Source organism: Arvicola amphibius, chromosome 18, assembly GCF_903992535.2.
Source record: "Arvicola amphibius chromosome 18, mArvAmp1.2, whole genome shotgun sequence".
Lineage (NCBI taxonomy): Eukaryota > Metazoa > Chordata > Mammalia > Rodentia > Cricetidae > Arvicola > Arvicola amphibius.
In genome coordinates this window covers 18,680,986-18,697,164 of record NC_052064.1, presented here as the reverse complement: position 1 = coordinate 18,697,164, position 16,179 = coordinate 18,680,986, and the positions used below count along the sequence as shown (strand labels likewise).

At 43.8% G+C, this 16,179-nt stretch overlaps 1 protein-coding gene across 2 annotated transcripts in view; it reads left to right on the top strand.

Moving 5' to 3' along the window:
• Positions 1-16,179, top strand: part of Epb41l3 (erythrocyte membrane protein band 4.1 like 3) — a 212,318-nt gene that overhangs the window by 162,428 nt on the left and 33,711 nt on the right. For both annotated transcript variants that reach the window (XM_038315264.1, XM_038315263.1), the window contains exons 5-10: positions 521-625; positions 1,749-1,791; positions 6,673-6,748; positions 8,094-8,312; positions 9,072-9,159; positions 12,321-12,473. In XM_038315264.1, the coding sequence (XP_038171192.1) occupies positions 521-625; positions 1,749-1,791; positions 6,673-6,748; positions 8,094-8,312; positions 9,072-9,159; positions 12,321-12,473 (684 nt within the window). The remainder of the gene's footprint in view (positions 1-520; positions 626-1,748; positions 1,792-6,672; positions 6,749-8,093; positions 8,313-9,071; positions 9,160-12,320; positions 12,474-16,179) is intronic.

Sequence of the window (16,179 nt, the reverse complement as noted above, 5' to 3'; positions counted from 1 at the left end):
GGGCTTGGCATGCTTATTACTTTGTTATGGACACAGTTTATCAGTTTTCTTTTATCTCATTGTTAATACGTTACATCTCAAAGATAAATACGCTTACCATATTGCATGTCAAATATCAGTGCCACAAAACAGGAAAGTAATTTCACTCAACTGGTGTTTAAGGCCTCAGGTGAATATTGACGGAAAGTTATCACAGTGAATCCAACTGATGCAAACTTCCCCAGCTCTGGGGTCACCTTGTCTCCATCTGACTAGGCTTCCCAGGTAGAGAGCTCTGGGGGTCACCTTGTCTCCATCTGACTAGGTTTCCCAGGTAGAGAGCTCTGGGGTCTCCTTGTCCCCATCTGGCCCTGAACCAGGGTTGCAGACACACCCCACGGTGTTCATCGCTCACTGACCAGTTTCCGCAATCTGCGCTCTACACTCTGCCCTGTTTCCGCAATCTGCGCTCTACACTCTGCCCTGTTTCATTTTAGTCTCCCGAGTGTGTTCACTTGCTTTCCTGTCCTGTTTTGCACAGAAGCGCTCCCGAGGACAAGTACTGTTTGACAAAGTGTGCGAGCATCTGAACCTGCTAGAAAAAGATTACTTCGGTCTCACGTATCGAGACGCCGAGAATCAGAAGGTGAGGGGGTCAAAGAAACATGAACCGCTATGGTTGGGTTGTGTGTTACTGGACAGAAGTGACCTGAAAGCCAACAGACATGTTGTGTTCTCCGTGTATACCCCTGCCCCATGCTCACACACCTTTGGGTTCCTAAATGTGATTAATCTCCCTTTTCTTCATGAAGAAAATTCTTGGCAACTTCCTGTATCTTTTAGTATTTTTTTAATATTTATTTATTTATTTATTTATTATGTATACAATATTCTGTCTGCGTGTATGCCTGCAGGCCAGAAGAGGGCGCCAGACCCCATTACAGATTGTCGTGAGCCACCATGTGGTTGCTGGGAATTGAACTCAGGACCTTTGGAAGAGCAGGCAATGCTCTTAACCGCTGAGCCATCTCTCCAGCCCCTCTTTGAGTGTTTTTGAGACAGTAGGTCAGTCCCAGTTTTCAGCCTTGAGATTTAGTGCTAAGGAAACGTTTGATACAGGTTTTTTTTTTTTCCTCATAATATAGTTAATCCAGTTTCTTGAGCTCATGAGAACCAAGTGTTTAGATATCTATGTGGAAAACTTATTCTGTGAAGAAATTACAGCTGTGACATAAAAATGAGGCTGTGAAGGTAACATCTGCTGTCTGCTACGTCAGTGGATGTCAGTGTTCCAGTCAGCATCACTAACGTTTGCCCCTGACAAGATAGCTACTATGTGACCATTATACCTGTTCAGGGCTTTATCCCACAACTAAGCAAGAAACAAAGAAGGGAATTGTTTCCATCTTCAGATGCTAAAAAGTAAGACGTGGAAGTGCTGTTCATGTGGATCACTTATTTTTATTGCACACAAGTCAAGAATATTCCTACTGACGTGACAGGCCATGTCAGACCTCATCATTGAGCACCTGACTTTTCCCAGGAGAAAAGTTTAATCCGCCATTAATTGTAAATGCATGCGTCTCCATATTTAGTGTTTGTGCCCTCGCCGGGCTTGACAGGAGGCCACCAGACATGTGGGAAGAGCCGCAGTGGAGAGGGTCTTCCCGTGACGGTTCCCCTCTCGGTGCGCGTAGGGCTCTGTGGAAAATCGTCAGACTCAACTTCACTCTCCTTTGATTCAAATCACGCTGTCGTTTCTCTTTCAGAACTGGCTGGACCCTGCTAAGGAAATAAAAAAGCAGATCCGAAGTAAGTTCCCTTGGATGTTGTATGTGGCGCGGTGACGGTGTTTAGGGGGGGTGTTGTGTGAACTGGTGATCCGCGCTCAGATGCGTGTGGCAAGAAGTGGTTCAAAGGCGGATTGGGAGCTGAAATTTGGCCTGACACTTCGCTCTGGCTCCACGAGGGCCCATTTTAGTCATCCCAACTCAGAAATTAAAATGACTTTGACAGGTGACCTGTTCCTTGCCTGTTCACAGATGGGAAATGCAATTTAATCAAGTCTTGCTGCACTTACCACTTAATCATTTAAAGTTCCAAACTTAATTATTAATGTTAAAACCGTTGCCAATGTATAAAAGCCATACTGAAATTTAACCATTTGATGGTTTTGAAAGTGGATAAGAAATCAGTTTGTTGTTGTTGGGAGCCTTACCTCACTCCCTAAAGACAAGAGATGTTCATTTCTACTAGGCTTGGTGGTTACATATTTGTAGACCCCAGCCTTGAGGAGGCTGAGGCAGGAGGATCACAAGTTCAAAGAAATAGAATGAGATAACAAAAAGTGTCTGTTTCCTAAATGACAAGACGATTTCATGAGCATATCACAAAACTGCACTATAAATAGCTAATAATATTAGGTAAATTGTTAAATCTAGTGTTTAGATGCAATTAATTTTTCACTTATTTGTATTAGTGAAAATTTCCTAAGTTTACTGTGTTTTTAAAATAATCTTTACTGGCAAGTGCATGCTGCATCGGTGGAATAAGATCTCTCAGAGAACAGGAATCAAGCCGATGAACACAAATCACAGATTTATGTAAATTCTGACACTGGAATTCCTGTTCATGTGTTTTATACATCCACACGAAATCGTAAACCCTTACAGTCTACTACATAATGTGAATAGTATATTTATAATAAGGCAATTTATGATACATAAGAATATGATATATAGTAGTTTATGATATAAAACACTGTAGAATATTAAGATTTGGCAAGCATTGAAGATTAAGATGAGAAGCTTTTCATGAGACAGTTTTCTGATTATTAGAAACTTATAATTTGAAATACTGTGGGATATACAGGAATATTGACGTCAGTGTGTTGGGGGTATTTCACTTCCTGTTTCCCACAAGGCCATCCTCTGAGCACAGGCAGGGCAGTCTGCTCTTCTGTAGTAGCCTTTCTTCCCAGAGTCTTTATTTGTTGCACATCTTCCTGCTCACCCACTCCAACCCCCCCTACCCCTTCCCACCACCAGCAGCTCTACCCTCTCTTTAGCTTTTTATTTGGGGTCTTGATTGGTATGTGGATTGTATTATTGTCTCCTTAAAATTGCCCTTATTTGGGGGCTGGAGAGATGGCTCAGTGGTTAAGAGCGCTGACTGCTCTTCCAGAGGTCCTGAGTTCAATTCCCAGCAACCACATGGTGGCAAGACCAGGCATCCCTTTCTGGCTTGCGAGCACACATGGAAGGAATGCTGTACACAAATAAATAAATATTTTTAAAAAAATTTGCCCTTATTTGAAAATGCCCTGAAAGACCTGGAAGTGATTCCAGGAAAAGCTCAAGAATGTGACCTTTGCCGTGACATTGACATTGTGCTCATATGTGCACGTGCGCACACACACACACACACACACACACAAACACACACACACACAATACTAGTACCACAAGGGCGCTTACTAAACATCAAATGTTCAGCACAATATTCCAAGTCTCAAAAATGAAAATCTCTGGGATTAAGCTTAGAAATTTGTCGTAGCCACACATTGGGGTGACATCTGTTGGGGTCTAACCTCAAGGGGTTCATAATTTCCAGGGTAGGGGCCTGTGGGTTAGAAATGTTAGGCAGAATAAATTGAGATACAAAGGAAGTACAGAGACATTGTATAGAACTGGAGGGCAAGCCAGTGCATACTGAATCCTGAATTCACCTGTGTTTATTTTCCATATGCTTATATACCCCAGTCCAAAAATGGGGAAGAAGGCAAAAGACTGTTTTAACAGGACACAAAGAACAAACAGAACTGTTACTTGCTTTAATACTTGAGATATCAAGCCACTATTTCCTAGTTAAGCTTTCTGATGTTTTAGGCAGGACATGCAGCCGCTACACCTTAGACCAAGTATCCTGTAGGCAACAACTCCCTGGGTCAAACCTCCTGTATTATCCATGAAGGAGCAGGAATAGGCTTGAATTCTCTGACCTTTGGTCAAGGTGGAGCAGATCCACCTTTATGGGCCATCTTAATATCCAAAACACCAGGTAACCATACCCTAAGTCAGGATCTCTTGTTTGTAGCCGCTCCTTAAGGCAGACTTCTTGTCAGTAACTTTGAAAGAGCGTGGGTAGGCATAAGCTGTCTGACCTTCGGTCAAGGTGGAGTGGACCCACTTCTGTGGGCCCCCACATAAACTTCCATTTTTCAGAACACTTCTAGTGCGTTTAAGCTCACTGTCACTTGCAAACTGATTTGTGGAATGAAGGTTTTGTATTGGCATGCATTGCTTATCCTTCCTACTGATTACTGATTAGTTTCCAACTTTGAACTGTCACTCCTGCAATTGTATTATGAAACAGTTTAATTATGCTGCAGGACTTGCCGTTGAAATCAAGGCTTACTTGAAGTAGATGAAAATCATGAAAAAGCAGTGAGTCTGCTATCCATGAGGAATCCGTTGGTTCGAGTCCTCTTGCTTGCTGTAAAGCCAGCCCCTGTTATCAGCTCACTGCTGGCAGACACCAAAAGGGGTCTGTTTTAATAACGACTGACCAAGAATCAATAGGAATATTAAAACAAAAAACTGGCAGGGCGGTGGTGGTGCACGCCTTTAATCCCAGCACTCGGGAGGCAGAGGCAGGTGGATCTCTGTGAGTTCAAGACCAGCCTGGTCTACAAGAGCTAGCTCCAGGACAGGCTCTAAAAAAGCTGCAGAGAAACCCTGTCTCGAAAAACCAAAAAAACAAAACAAAACACTGTAGAGTGACTAAAAGAGATTTTTGAAACAGTAGAAAAGTGATCACTAAAAATATATTTACATGACAGATATTTATGGCTTATAATTCTCAAAGCTTCACACAGCTTGAAGATGGCATTAAGTACCCAATAACAGCTGGCAAGATGCTTGCTCTTAGGCGTGAGGTAGACGGTAGTTCGGAGAATAAACTGGAAGGTATGAGTGGTGTTGTGGAGTCAATGACGGAGTATAGAAACTGACAAAGCCAAGCATCTCTCCATGTGCAAGAGAAGGAGCTAGGCAATGTGTCCAGAGAGTTTGGGAATGACTTGCGGAGCACACGGAGTTCCCAAAAGTCATTTCACGGGCAGGGGAAGCTTAGGAGGAAGATATGGAGAGACTGGGCAAGTAAGAGCTGTTCAGGGGTCACAGAAACACGAATGAGAGCAAACCTATGGCACGAATAGACATAAACTTTTGAGAAATTTCCCAGATGCTCCTAGAGGCCATGCCAAAGACCTTCAGCGTGGCTCTTGACTGGAGGAACTGACACAGTGTCGCAGAGAAGACGTGCCCAGGAGTCGATAATCGCTGTATTTTAAAGCCTAGAGAAATGAAAAGGTGAATAAGATAAAAGAAAGAAAAGAAAAGAAAGAGAGAGAGAGGGGGGGGGGGAAAAAGAAAGAAACAGAGAGAGAGAAAGAAAGAGAGAGAGAGAGAAAGAAAGAAAGAAAGAAAGAAAGAAAGAAAGAAAGAAAGAAAGAAAGAAAGAAGGAGAAGTAAAGGGAGGAAACAAGTATGTTCTGCTTCATGTTTATGTTGGTGCAGTCACTCGGTACTGAAATGTGGGCCTCAGTGTGCCGCATAGCATCTCACGCTGTAATAGGATACACGAGAGAGAAGGAAAAATGGTTTGTTTTAGTCTGCAGTCCTGTGGTCTCTTGGCTCATTTGCTTTCAGGCCTGTGACTTGGCAGTGCTTTGTGGCAGGGAGAGGGCAGCCCTAGAAAGCTGCCGGGACTGAGGGGTCCTCACTTTTATATCAGTGTCCCTCCTCTAACTCCCATGAAGCTAGGACTCTATAACTGGATTAATCCAGTCACGGAATTAGAGCTGTCGGGACCCAGTCACATCCCAGAGGTCCCACTTGAGCAGTGTTGGTGAGGACCAAGCCTTTGATAGGAGCTTTTAGGAACCATTTTAAATCTAAACCATAGCGCTCAGTAAATCTGGGTAATACCTTAAGGCTGGACATGTACAGACAGTGTGGAGAAAGGAGTGGCCAATATCTGCCTGACACTTCTGCTGCTGGAGACAACTTAAAAGATGTCATGGTACAATATAAAAAAGATCCATATGAGTCATGGGTGAGGGTTGGGTGGTGTCTGCTCCATGTACTCAGATATCTGCTGCATCAAAACTCTCACTGAGCAAGAAAGGAGTCTTCAGCAGCCAGGGGAGCCGCCCATTTATCAAAAGCAATATTCACTACAACAAACCCTTCCCATAAAATAAACAGATGTTCACTAGTCCCTTGACACTTATTGTAACGAGGTTTGATCTGCAGTGACAGAGCAGAAATGACCTAGGAGATGGGAGTTCTGTCTGTGCTGTTGGCATGTGCCCTATCGAGAAATCCGCAGCAGTAAATCTAGCCAGTTCCCGTTATCTGATACAGGATTACCCGTCATTTGCTCCCTCCCCCTTTGCCAGAGGCTTATTTGATCACAAGAAAAGGAGAAAAGTTGGTACATTTCCATGCAAGTGAATGACTTGGTTGGGGACAAGATTTGAAATTAAGTGATCTATAGGGTTCACTTAGCAGTGACCAAAGAGTGTCTGGTGTTAGCGCCTGGATCTGAGGCACTTGGAACCTGAATTCAGATCCTAAGTTGACTGCAGTTTCCTAAGAACTTGGTCTGCTGTGTGTCCTACCCCTACAGGTGGTGCTTGGCATTTTTCATTCAATGTGAAATTTTACCCACCAGACCCTGCCCAGCTCTCGGAAGACATCACCAGGTATTTGAAAGTTGGCTATGGCAACGGAGGGCACGTTGGGAGAGCCGCGCATCTCCAGGGGAGTGGTCCCAGGAAGAGCCTGCACACATCCGGGCCCCTGACAGTCATCATCTCTCAGTTGGCAAACAAAAGCCACTGAATTGAGTGCAAATGTGAGATGCCAGGAGGTGCCGGGTCCTGTCTCTTCACAGTTGAGTCCTCAGAGATGAGCTGCTATTTCCATCTCCCTGACACACGTGGGAAAGCACTCAGAATTGAGATGCAGTCACCCACCCGCCACAGCCAAAATGGATGGGACTCAGCCATAAATGGCACAGCAGCACTGAGTGGTCCTGCTTTAAAAGCTAAATTACAAATATCTTTCTAGGCTTACGCTCTGCACGTAAGCAACCTGGTACTTCACAGCTGTTTGACATGTTTAACAGCCAGAGAGAGAGAGAGAGAGAGAGACAGAGAGAGAGAGAGAGAGAGAGAGAGAGAGAGAGAGGAGAGAGAGAGAGAGAGAGGAGAGAGAGAGATTCAGGGAGAGGGAAGGGACAGCATGAATACATTTAAGAGTTTACTTGCTTTCATGTGTACATAAAAAGGGAAAGAGGATATTAAGAAAAAGATCTAACACATAAATATTCCAGTTTGGAGGTTGAGCTTAGAGTGTGAAAAGGGATTCCCTTTACAGAACTACACCGTGTAACCTAGTCTGTTTTTTACTCCTGTCCCAAAATACCAAAGACTGTAGTTTACAGTAGAAATTCACTTGATGTATCCTGGAGATCTGCAGTTGAAGACTCGGGTGTTGGTGGGGGCATTCGATGAGGGTCTGTTTCAGAGTTGGAGGCTACCAGCTTATTACTGTCCTCCCCCAGAGAGTTGCCCCGTGGCCTTTTTAAAACCACTAACTGCTTTTATGCAGGCTCTACCCTCCTGATCTGATTGTCTGTCAAAGGCCCCGCCTCCCATCACACGGGGCGGGGCTAGCATTTCAGCATTTGAAGTCAGGGGCAGAAGTGGGACACAGACATCCAGGACCATCATTCTCCCTTTGCAAACCTTAAGTACCATTTGCACCTGTAGTCCCTCCTTATATAGACTGAAATCATATAATCTTATATACTGTATCTCCTTAGTTGAAATCGTTATGACAGTATGCAGTTGTGTCCTTAAAGAGGTTACTGGCCTGGGAGAACTTCTTTATAAATACTAAATGCTCTTCTTTTTTCTTAATTCCTCAGAAATCTCATACATGAATGTAATGTTTTTAAAACATGTTCGCCCTGCACGGCCCCTTCCAACTCCTTTTCGTGTGTCCTAACGCCAGCTTTTTCTTTGTCCTTTCGGCCCCCGGAAGGTACTACCTCTGCTTACAGCTACGTGACGACATTGTGTCTGGAAGGCTACCCTGTTCCTTTGTGACCCTTGCCCTGCTGGGCTCCTATACAGTGCAGTCAGAACTTGGGGACTATGATCCCGACGAGTGTGGGAGCGATTACATCAGTGAGTTCCGCTTTGCACCAAACCACACGAAAGAACTGGAGGATAAGGTAGTGGAGCTGCACAAGAGCCACAGGTCAGTGCGGAAGGCCCAGTGTATCCATTGCATACTTCTCAGGGCCACAGGTCAGTGCAGAAGGCCCGTGTGTGTATCCATTGCACACTATTCAGGACCACAGGTCATGCAGGAGGCTCGTGTGTGTATCCATTGCACACTATTCAGGTCCCCATCTAGGTTTGGGGTTCAGGGGCTGAGGGCAGGACAGAGACCACGCGTGGTTAAGATGGTAAACTCCCTTTCAGAACATCCAGGCTTCCTTTTGTGAGTGCTCCTACAAAACTATCTGTCTCATGATTATTTTCTTGTGTATATGCTAAGAATTTCTCATCCAGCATACCTAGGAGCGGACATGTTTCAATTCTTGGATATTTTCAGACTATTTGGATAGTTATATGATATAGTAACGTATCTTTGGGATGAAACAAGAGTCTAAAGATTTCACTTATGTTCCATAAAGCCTGATCTGCATGACCTCCAGGTGGCTTCATACAATATTTTTAGTATGCCTTGAGGGTTGTATCAATGCTTTAAAAGGTGCAGATTTTTGGAGTGTTTCAGCTTTGGAATTTTTAAATTAGGGATGCTCAAACCTGTGTCTGCTGGTCTCCCAATGAAGGCTTTCTTACACAATAGCAGGGAGCGGAGTGGGAGACCACAGCCCTCCCAGATAGAGGGAAAGCAGCTGAGTGATATACGGGGCAACTGTGGCTAATTGCTCTTCGTTCTCAGTTCTAATTGATTGGAAAAGCTTAACGCTTACTTTTTTCTAATCAGAGGAATGACACCCGCCGAAGCAGAGATGCATTTCTTGGAAAACGCCAAAAAGCTCTCCATGTATGGGGTAGATTTACATCATGCCAAGGTAAGCATTTTCAAACCCTAGTCTACTTTGTTATTGGAATTTGTACTTCATTTAGTGTAAATGAAGACCTCTATGCTTCAAACCAGTGTGCCTTTGAAACCCCGTTCCATGTTAAAACAAACAGTGCTCATCTTTGAAGCTAGGTACCCTTCATGGCTCAGCCGTCCATTACTGCTATGGCTACGCCTCCCAGAAGACAGCCAAAGATGAAGTCTCTGTTGCCTATTGATTCCACAGTAACCTTAGCCCTGACCTCCGAGCCCTACCTCTCTGTGCCTTCCCAGACACATATATATCCCCTACTCTGTACTGACATGCTCCTTTGTGCCCCCAGTACCCTGCCTCTGCCCACTCCCTGAGCATAACCTCCCCTCTTTTTCTGGATAGTCCCACTCTTCTCTGTCTGTCTGTCTAAACTTGGCCAATTGTCCAGTGCCAAGTGTTACATCTGCTATGTGCCACATACTGGTTTTGCCCGTTTTAAAGCCCTACTAAGCGTTCAGGGGTTAAATTTAAAGAATTCAGGCTCTAAGGCTTAATCTCTCTGACATATATAGCCAGTGCTTTGACGTAAGAGTTCTTTAAAAGTAGTGCAACTGAGAGTGGCCACCCAGGATAAGGATTGCCTTACTGACCAGTAACGGGTGCAGTGATGGAGGGCATGAGATGCACCTTGGGAAGGAAGAAGTTGGGGTTCAGCCACAGGAGGGTTGCGATCGTGGTAGAAGATAGAGTAGTTCTGATTCCACGTCGTGCTTTTTCTAAAATTTCCTTCTCAACGTTGAGAAGATGAGTCCATGTCTCTACATCTACTGTTTAGACAGCTGTGAGCAAACACACTGTTAAAACACAGAGACGCACTTAAAACATTTATCAACAAAATGTGTGAAGTCTGTTGGGGCTCTGGAGATGAGATCTTGTATTTTAGCCTTGCTCCAAAGGTCAGTCTTGAAAGATCATGAGTAGTTTCTTCTGGCTGGCACTGACAAGATAATATCAGTCCTGTAAAGGAGTAAGGATTTGACCCCTGATGGATGTCCCCAGTCTCATGGTCTGAAACTCAAAAGAATGCGTGATTTCAGGCTTCTAAGGAAGCAAGTCTCCTTTAAATTCTGAGGACTACAGATAAAGAGATTCCAGCTGGCAACATAACACCATGATAAACCAAAAGAAGGAAGTCTTGCTCTATCTATAAGTCCTGTTGATAAGTGAGGGAGCACTTGAGTTGACGTTTGGGGAGCAAAGCAAATCTACAGTGAGATTGGGCAGGACAATGGTAGACATCTGGATTTGTTGTCTATGTGGTTTGATTGGTGATGTCTTTGGATCACCCTGAGCATCACGGAGGACAAGCACTTCTAAGTTAATGTACTAGTAAGATCTCTATGAGCGTGGCTGGGGCTCCTGCCCCGCGTATGCAGGTATATTAAATGCCAAGCTCCTTGACATTTGTCTGTAATCACAGCAGTGAGTTCCTTTTTCATTCATTTTTTTTTCTACATTATGCCAGCTATACATTTGGGTCATGGTTTCAATAAAACTAAGGACATACAGTGAGATTTTATTTTAAATCCTATTCATGTTTTTTTTTTTTTCTATTTGGCTAAAAAGGTGAGGAAATGATCATGGAAAGATGTTAGTCTGAGGGAATGTGGCATGACTTTTGTGTTACGTCATACACTATGAGTCATTTACTACCCAGAAATAAAGATTAGCGTGTCCTTGGGGAAGCGCGGGCTCCGGATGTATCATTGCTACCAGGAAAAACCAAGGCACTTAACATCGCAGTACCTACTGAACCTAAATAGATGGCTGCTTTTCAGTTAATAATATGATTTGAAATTATGTCAATTAAAAATAATGATTTACGGAAGCAGAATGCAGCCTGTTATAGGATTTTATCTGAATATTAAGCATAACAAATGGTTCAGTTGTAGACTCCATTTTCTCATGAAGCTGTGCTCCATCCTGACAAGGAGGAAATTGACTGAATTAAATTAGTGCTAATTTCTGGTCGTCAATGAGCCGCTTCTCTTGTGTGGATGTCATTAGTGTCTTTGAGCTTAAGATCCCCTTAAACGTCCTGGGTTGTGATCTCGGACTCCAGAGCTCATCGTAAAGAATAAATCCCCATATTTGTTGATGATCTTGTATTTGGGAAACCTATCCTAAATAATTTGTTTTCTTTCTGGAACTCTATATGTGCTTGTTTGTCAAGATCCATCTTACTAGGTTTTGTCAAAGTTACCTATTTGATGTAAGATTACAAAGTGTGTGTGTGTGTGTGTGTGTGTGTGTGTTCCTATCGGATGTCCTATGGGTGAAATATGAAAGGACAGTTGTAGTTTCTAGTGACTCTGAGTGGCCAGAAGGACTAGGTGGGGTGCTACATAGTGGCAAAGACAGAGGAAGACTGAGAGTCGGAGGCCACCAGAGCTACACAACAAGATCACAGAAGTCTGTAGGTCCACACTAGAGCAAAGCTCCGGGTTAAGTCCTTGATGCTGCAGGGAAACAAAAAGGAATGAATGCAAATGGATTCAAGCGATAACAGAACTCTTTGCCCTCATCAGGACAGGCTGACTGTCACACCCCAGGTCTGCCTGCAGCCAGCACGGTGGGCGTATGAATGCCATCCTAGAGAACTGCTCCAAGGGGGGGGGGGGGGCAAGGGAAACTTTAATATCAAGGCGCCATGAGATTATCTCAATCTGCGGCTATAACAGGAATTGTGTTACAGAAATACCTTTTGTGGCTGTAGTTAATGAGCTACTGTAGACTTCATATTTTCATTTTCCATTCACCTCAAAGCCACCGCAGATGTACATCTTACAGATTCCAGTGGATAAGACGTTCAGAGGGGACAGACGTCACAAGGACGCCTCTTAAGCCAGGGTGCTGGGTGATTCCATGCCTCAGAATTTCATAGTGAAGACCCTGTGTGTGCGCTTGTTAGTCTATAAGTTTCATATACTTGGGTGAATTGATTTAACCTCACCAGCCCCCCATAGTGAAAATATGCCATCATTAAAATGCTATTATGTAGTAGTAGTGTTTTTTCATATTTAAATTAGTCCATTATAACTCCTGCCGTGGAGTTCTAGATCTTGTACCTGCAGAAAATGGAAATAAGTGTCGTACCGCTCCGTTGTGTCTTCCAGGATTCGGAAGGAGTGGAAATTATGTTGGGAGTCTGTGCAAGCGGTCTATTGATCTACCGTGACCGGCTTCGGATAAACAGATTTGCTTGGCCTAAGGTCCTAAAAATTTCATATAAAAGGAACAACTTCTACATTAAAATCAGGCCAGGAGAGGTAAGCACATGCCTATTTTTCATAGGCTTTGGGAAGAAGGGTCCCAGGTGTGTGAAGAAATATAGACTGTTTGCGGGTTCCAAGCATTGTGGGACAGGGAGAATTATGTCTCAGTGCCTCTGAGAGTTCGCTGTGGGTTTCTCCAGCAAATAGTAACAAAATGTTCCCTTCTTTTTAGGTTATTCGGGTTTTTTTTTTAACCAACTGCATATATTAATGAAAAAACTTTTAAAATCATATTTTAATGTAGAGTCAAGACTCCTGCCTATCTTTCATATACTTCAAGCTGTGGTAAAGAGCTCTCTTTCTCTGTGTCCTGTTACAATCGCACCCCCATGTTTTCTCCTATAGATCATACTGCTCCCTCAAGTCAGTTGATGGAGGACCTCTCATTGGTTAATAAAGAAACTGCCTTCTGCCTTGGCTTTTTGATAGGGCAGGATTTAGATAGGTGGAGTAGGCAGAACAGGATGCTGGGTAGAAGGCAGTGAGGCAGATGCCTCAGGCAGATGCTATGCCTCTCCTCTCTGAGACAGTTGCCATGAAGCCAGCCACCAGGTCATACATGCTGAATCTTTCCGGGTAAGCCACCACCTCGTGGTGCTACACACATTACTAAATATGAGTTAAAGCAAGATGTGAGAATTAGCTAATAAGAGGCTGAAACTAATGGGCCAGGCAGTGTTTAAATGAATACAGTTTGTGTGTTGTTATTTCCGGGGCTAAGCTAGCTATGCGGGAGCCGGGCGGGATGAAAAGCAGGCCTGCTCCTCTCATCACTACAGTCAATAGCTTCAAGATAGCATGCTTTAAAGTACAAACATTGGAGCAGAGTTCTGAATGTGAATTATGTAGCTTTTTTATTAGAGAAACTAATAAGAATTGTTAATACTCTTTAAGCAGCGATCTACACAATGACCTTGCATCTTCCTTAGCAATTTGTACATAGTAAGCTATAATGACTGCTCCTCAACACACTCTTAGGAGGAAATTAATAAATTCTAATAATACCTAAAATTTCTAATGGGTGTAGTTAGTATATTAAAGGCTGTCAAGCCTCAAAGATCCCTACTCCTTTATGTCTCTGAACATACTCTGATATAATACAAGGATCGGTTCTTAAGATTTTAAGTCTCCAGTGGAGTATCTGGGTGGAAAATCATGTTTAATAATTAAAGTCTACGGATGTAGAAATGGCTCTGAGGTTAACCTCACTTGTTGCTTGTGTAGAGGACCCAGATTCAATTACCAGCACCCACATGGTGGCTCATAAGCATCTGTGATTCCAGCTCCCAGGAATCTCATGCGCTATTCCAGAAGTGTCCTCAGGCACCAGTCATGAAAAATGGTGCACATACACACATGTACACAAAACACTCATTCGTATGAAATAAACATTTTAAAGGTTTAAAATTGAAATAAAGGCAAGAATAATAGCAGAGTTTTAAAGAATAATTGCAGAGTTTTAAAAAATAGACCTCTTAAAGATTGTATGATAAACACTTAATGCATGCATACATTCATTTGAATTCAGTGACAACTTAGGTGAGCACGTTTTTGTCAGACAGTAAGGTTGTGCGTTAGAAATGAATTAATATTATCTGCTCTTTCTCTTAAAGCATATTCCATTTATTTTCCATTGAGCACAGAAACAGTGAGCATGTGTGACACACAAGACAGCATCCTGTAGGTGTGAGCTGTGTGTGACACACGAGATGGCGTCCTATAGATGTGAGCAGTGTGTGACACACGAGACAGTGTCCTGTAGATGTGAGCTGTGTGTGACACACGAGACGGCGTCCTATAGATGTGAGCAGTGTGTGACACACAGAGACGACGTCCTGTAGGTGTGAGCGGTGTGTGACACACGAGAAGGCGTCCTGTAGGTGTGAGCAGTGTGTGACACACGAGACGGCGTCTCTAGATATGATTGAGAGTATTCGTGGAAGTCAGATGGGAGCTGATGACGTGAACTAACAGACACCGTGATCTGTGGAAGGTTTAAATAAGGAGATAACACACAGGAGAGATATTTTGCTTTCCTAAATGCCATAATGAAATCCAACTACACAGTGTCACAGTGTGATAGGACCCAGTGGCTCAGAAGGCTGCGGGAGAAGCGTGGAAGGAACACGTTTGCAGGAAGGTTCTGGGCAGAACTGGGAAGCTTTGGGCAGAATGGGACCGGGTAAAGGGCGAAGTTTGTCTTTACTTCCCAAAGAGTCAGGTTTCTGTTCCTGTGAGTGGAACTGACAAATGGTTTTAAATGTGAGGGGACAGTTGGGGATATTTTTCAGAAAATCGTCGGGACTGAAATTCCTTTAACGCGGACCCACTCCCTGCCTTTTGCTTTCTGAGTTAAAATTATTAAATTTGTCATTTTTTTAGCATTTCAAATTTTAAGACTCAAAGGGGAGATGAAATCAGAGACATCATGCAATCAAGGTCTTTTAAAAAGTATCAAAATGACTCGGTGGCTTGGTCAGCTTGTTGGGGTAAAGGCAGACTGTAAGGCTTAGTTCTTACACAGTAGACAATAAGTGGTCACCAGCCATATACAACTTATTGTAGGCTTTAGGCATGACATAAATTTTCCACAGAACAGGACGGGTTCAAAAGGAGGCCCTTATAAGATCGGTTCGAGAGAGGGGCAGGCAAAAAGGCAGACAACCACAGATTAGGGCCTAAGCATTGACGTGGTATGAGTCTCTGTGGAAAGTGATCCATTGGCAGTGTTGTGGGCTACACAGAGGGCGTGCAGAATGCGGGCCAAGGAAACATGTGTTATGAACATGTCAGAGTTGGGAAGCCAGGGTGCATCGAGGTGACGGGTGAGTTATCAGAGGCGGCAGAGGGTGGCTCCTCATTTCTAAAGGATAGAAGAGAGGCTGAGTCAGGCTTTGGCCCTGGCGGAAGCAGGTGCAAAGGAACTCCTAGCCCTTATGCTCATATTTGAGCTAAAAAGGCCAGCGGCGCACTAACTCTGCAGACACTAACCAGAGCGGGGAGAACATCAGAACATCAGCAACGCGGGGGCTGCTCATCCAGCAGAGACCTGGTCTCTTCCCACAAACAAGCAGCTAGAAGTGGAGAGGGGAGTGAGACATTCCAAGGGTGGAAGAGGGAACTGGGTTGGAAAGAAGATGGCTACCGTTTTAGAAAATAAGGCTACACTTGGTAGGTGGAGGAGCTTCTGGTGCCCTGGAGTTCTGTCGTGAAGTAGAGTTGACAATGAATCTGACAACTTCAGAACACAAAGTAGGGATGATGTGGAATATTCCCTGTGTTAAATCACGTACATGTCTGAGGTGACACCTCTGCCAGACATCACAGTGTGTATCTTTTGAACTTCCACAGTATGTTCCAGAAATATGTACACTTATTATATGGCCATAAAGATTTTTGAAAAGAAGAGAAATTCCTCTCAATACGTTCCACAGAGAATGAGATGACTCATCAGCCCCTGGCCTGAGCAGAGGCATCCTGCTCTTAGGTGTTAGGTACAGGACTAAAGGGTGGTATTTCGTCAGCAGCCACAGTTCTTACTAGGACCTTCTGACAACATCAGTTTCCCCAACGACCACTGCAGGAATGGCCAGATCAAATGGAACTGGGAAAGGCAACTTTTGGCATATTTCCCAGTTCCTCCAGTACCTCAGCAAACAGGAAAAAGGGGTCGATGGGAATCATATCTCACATGCCTGCT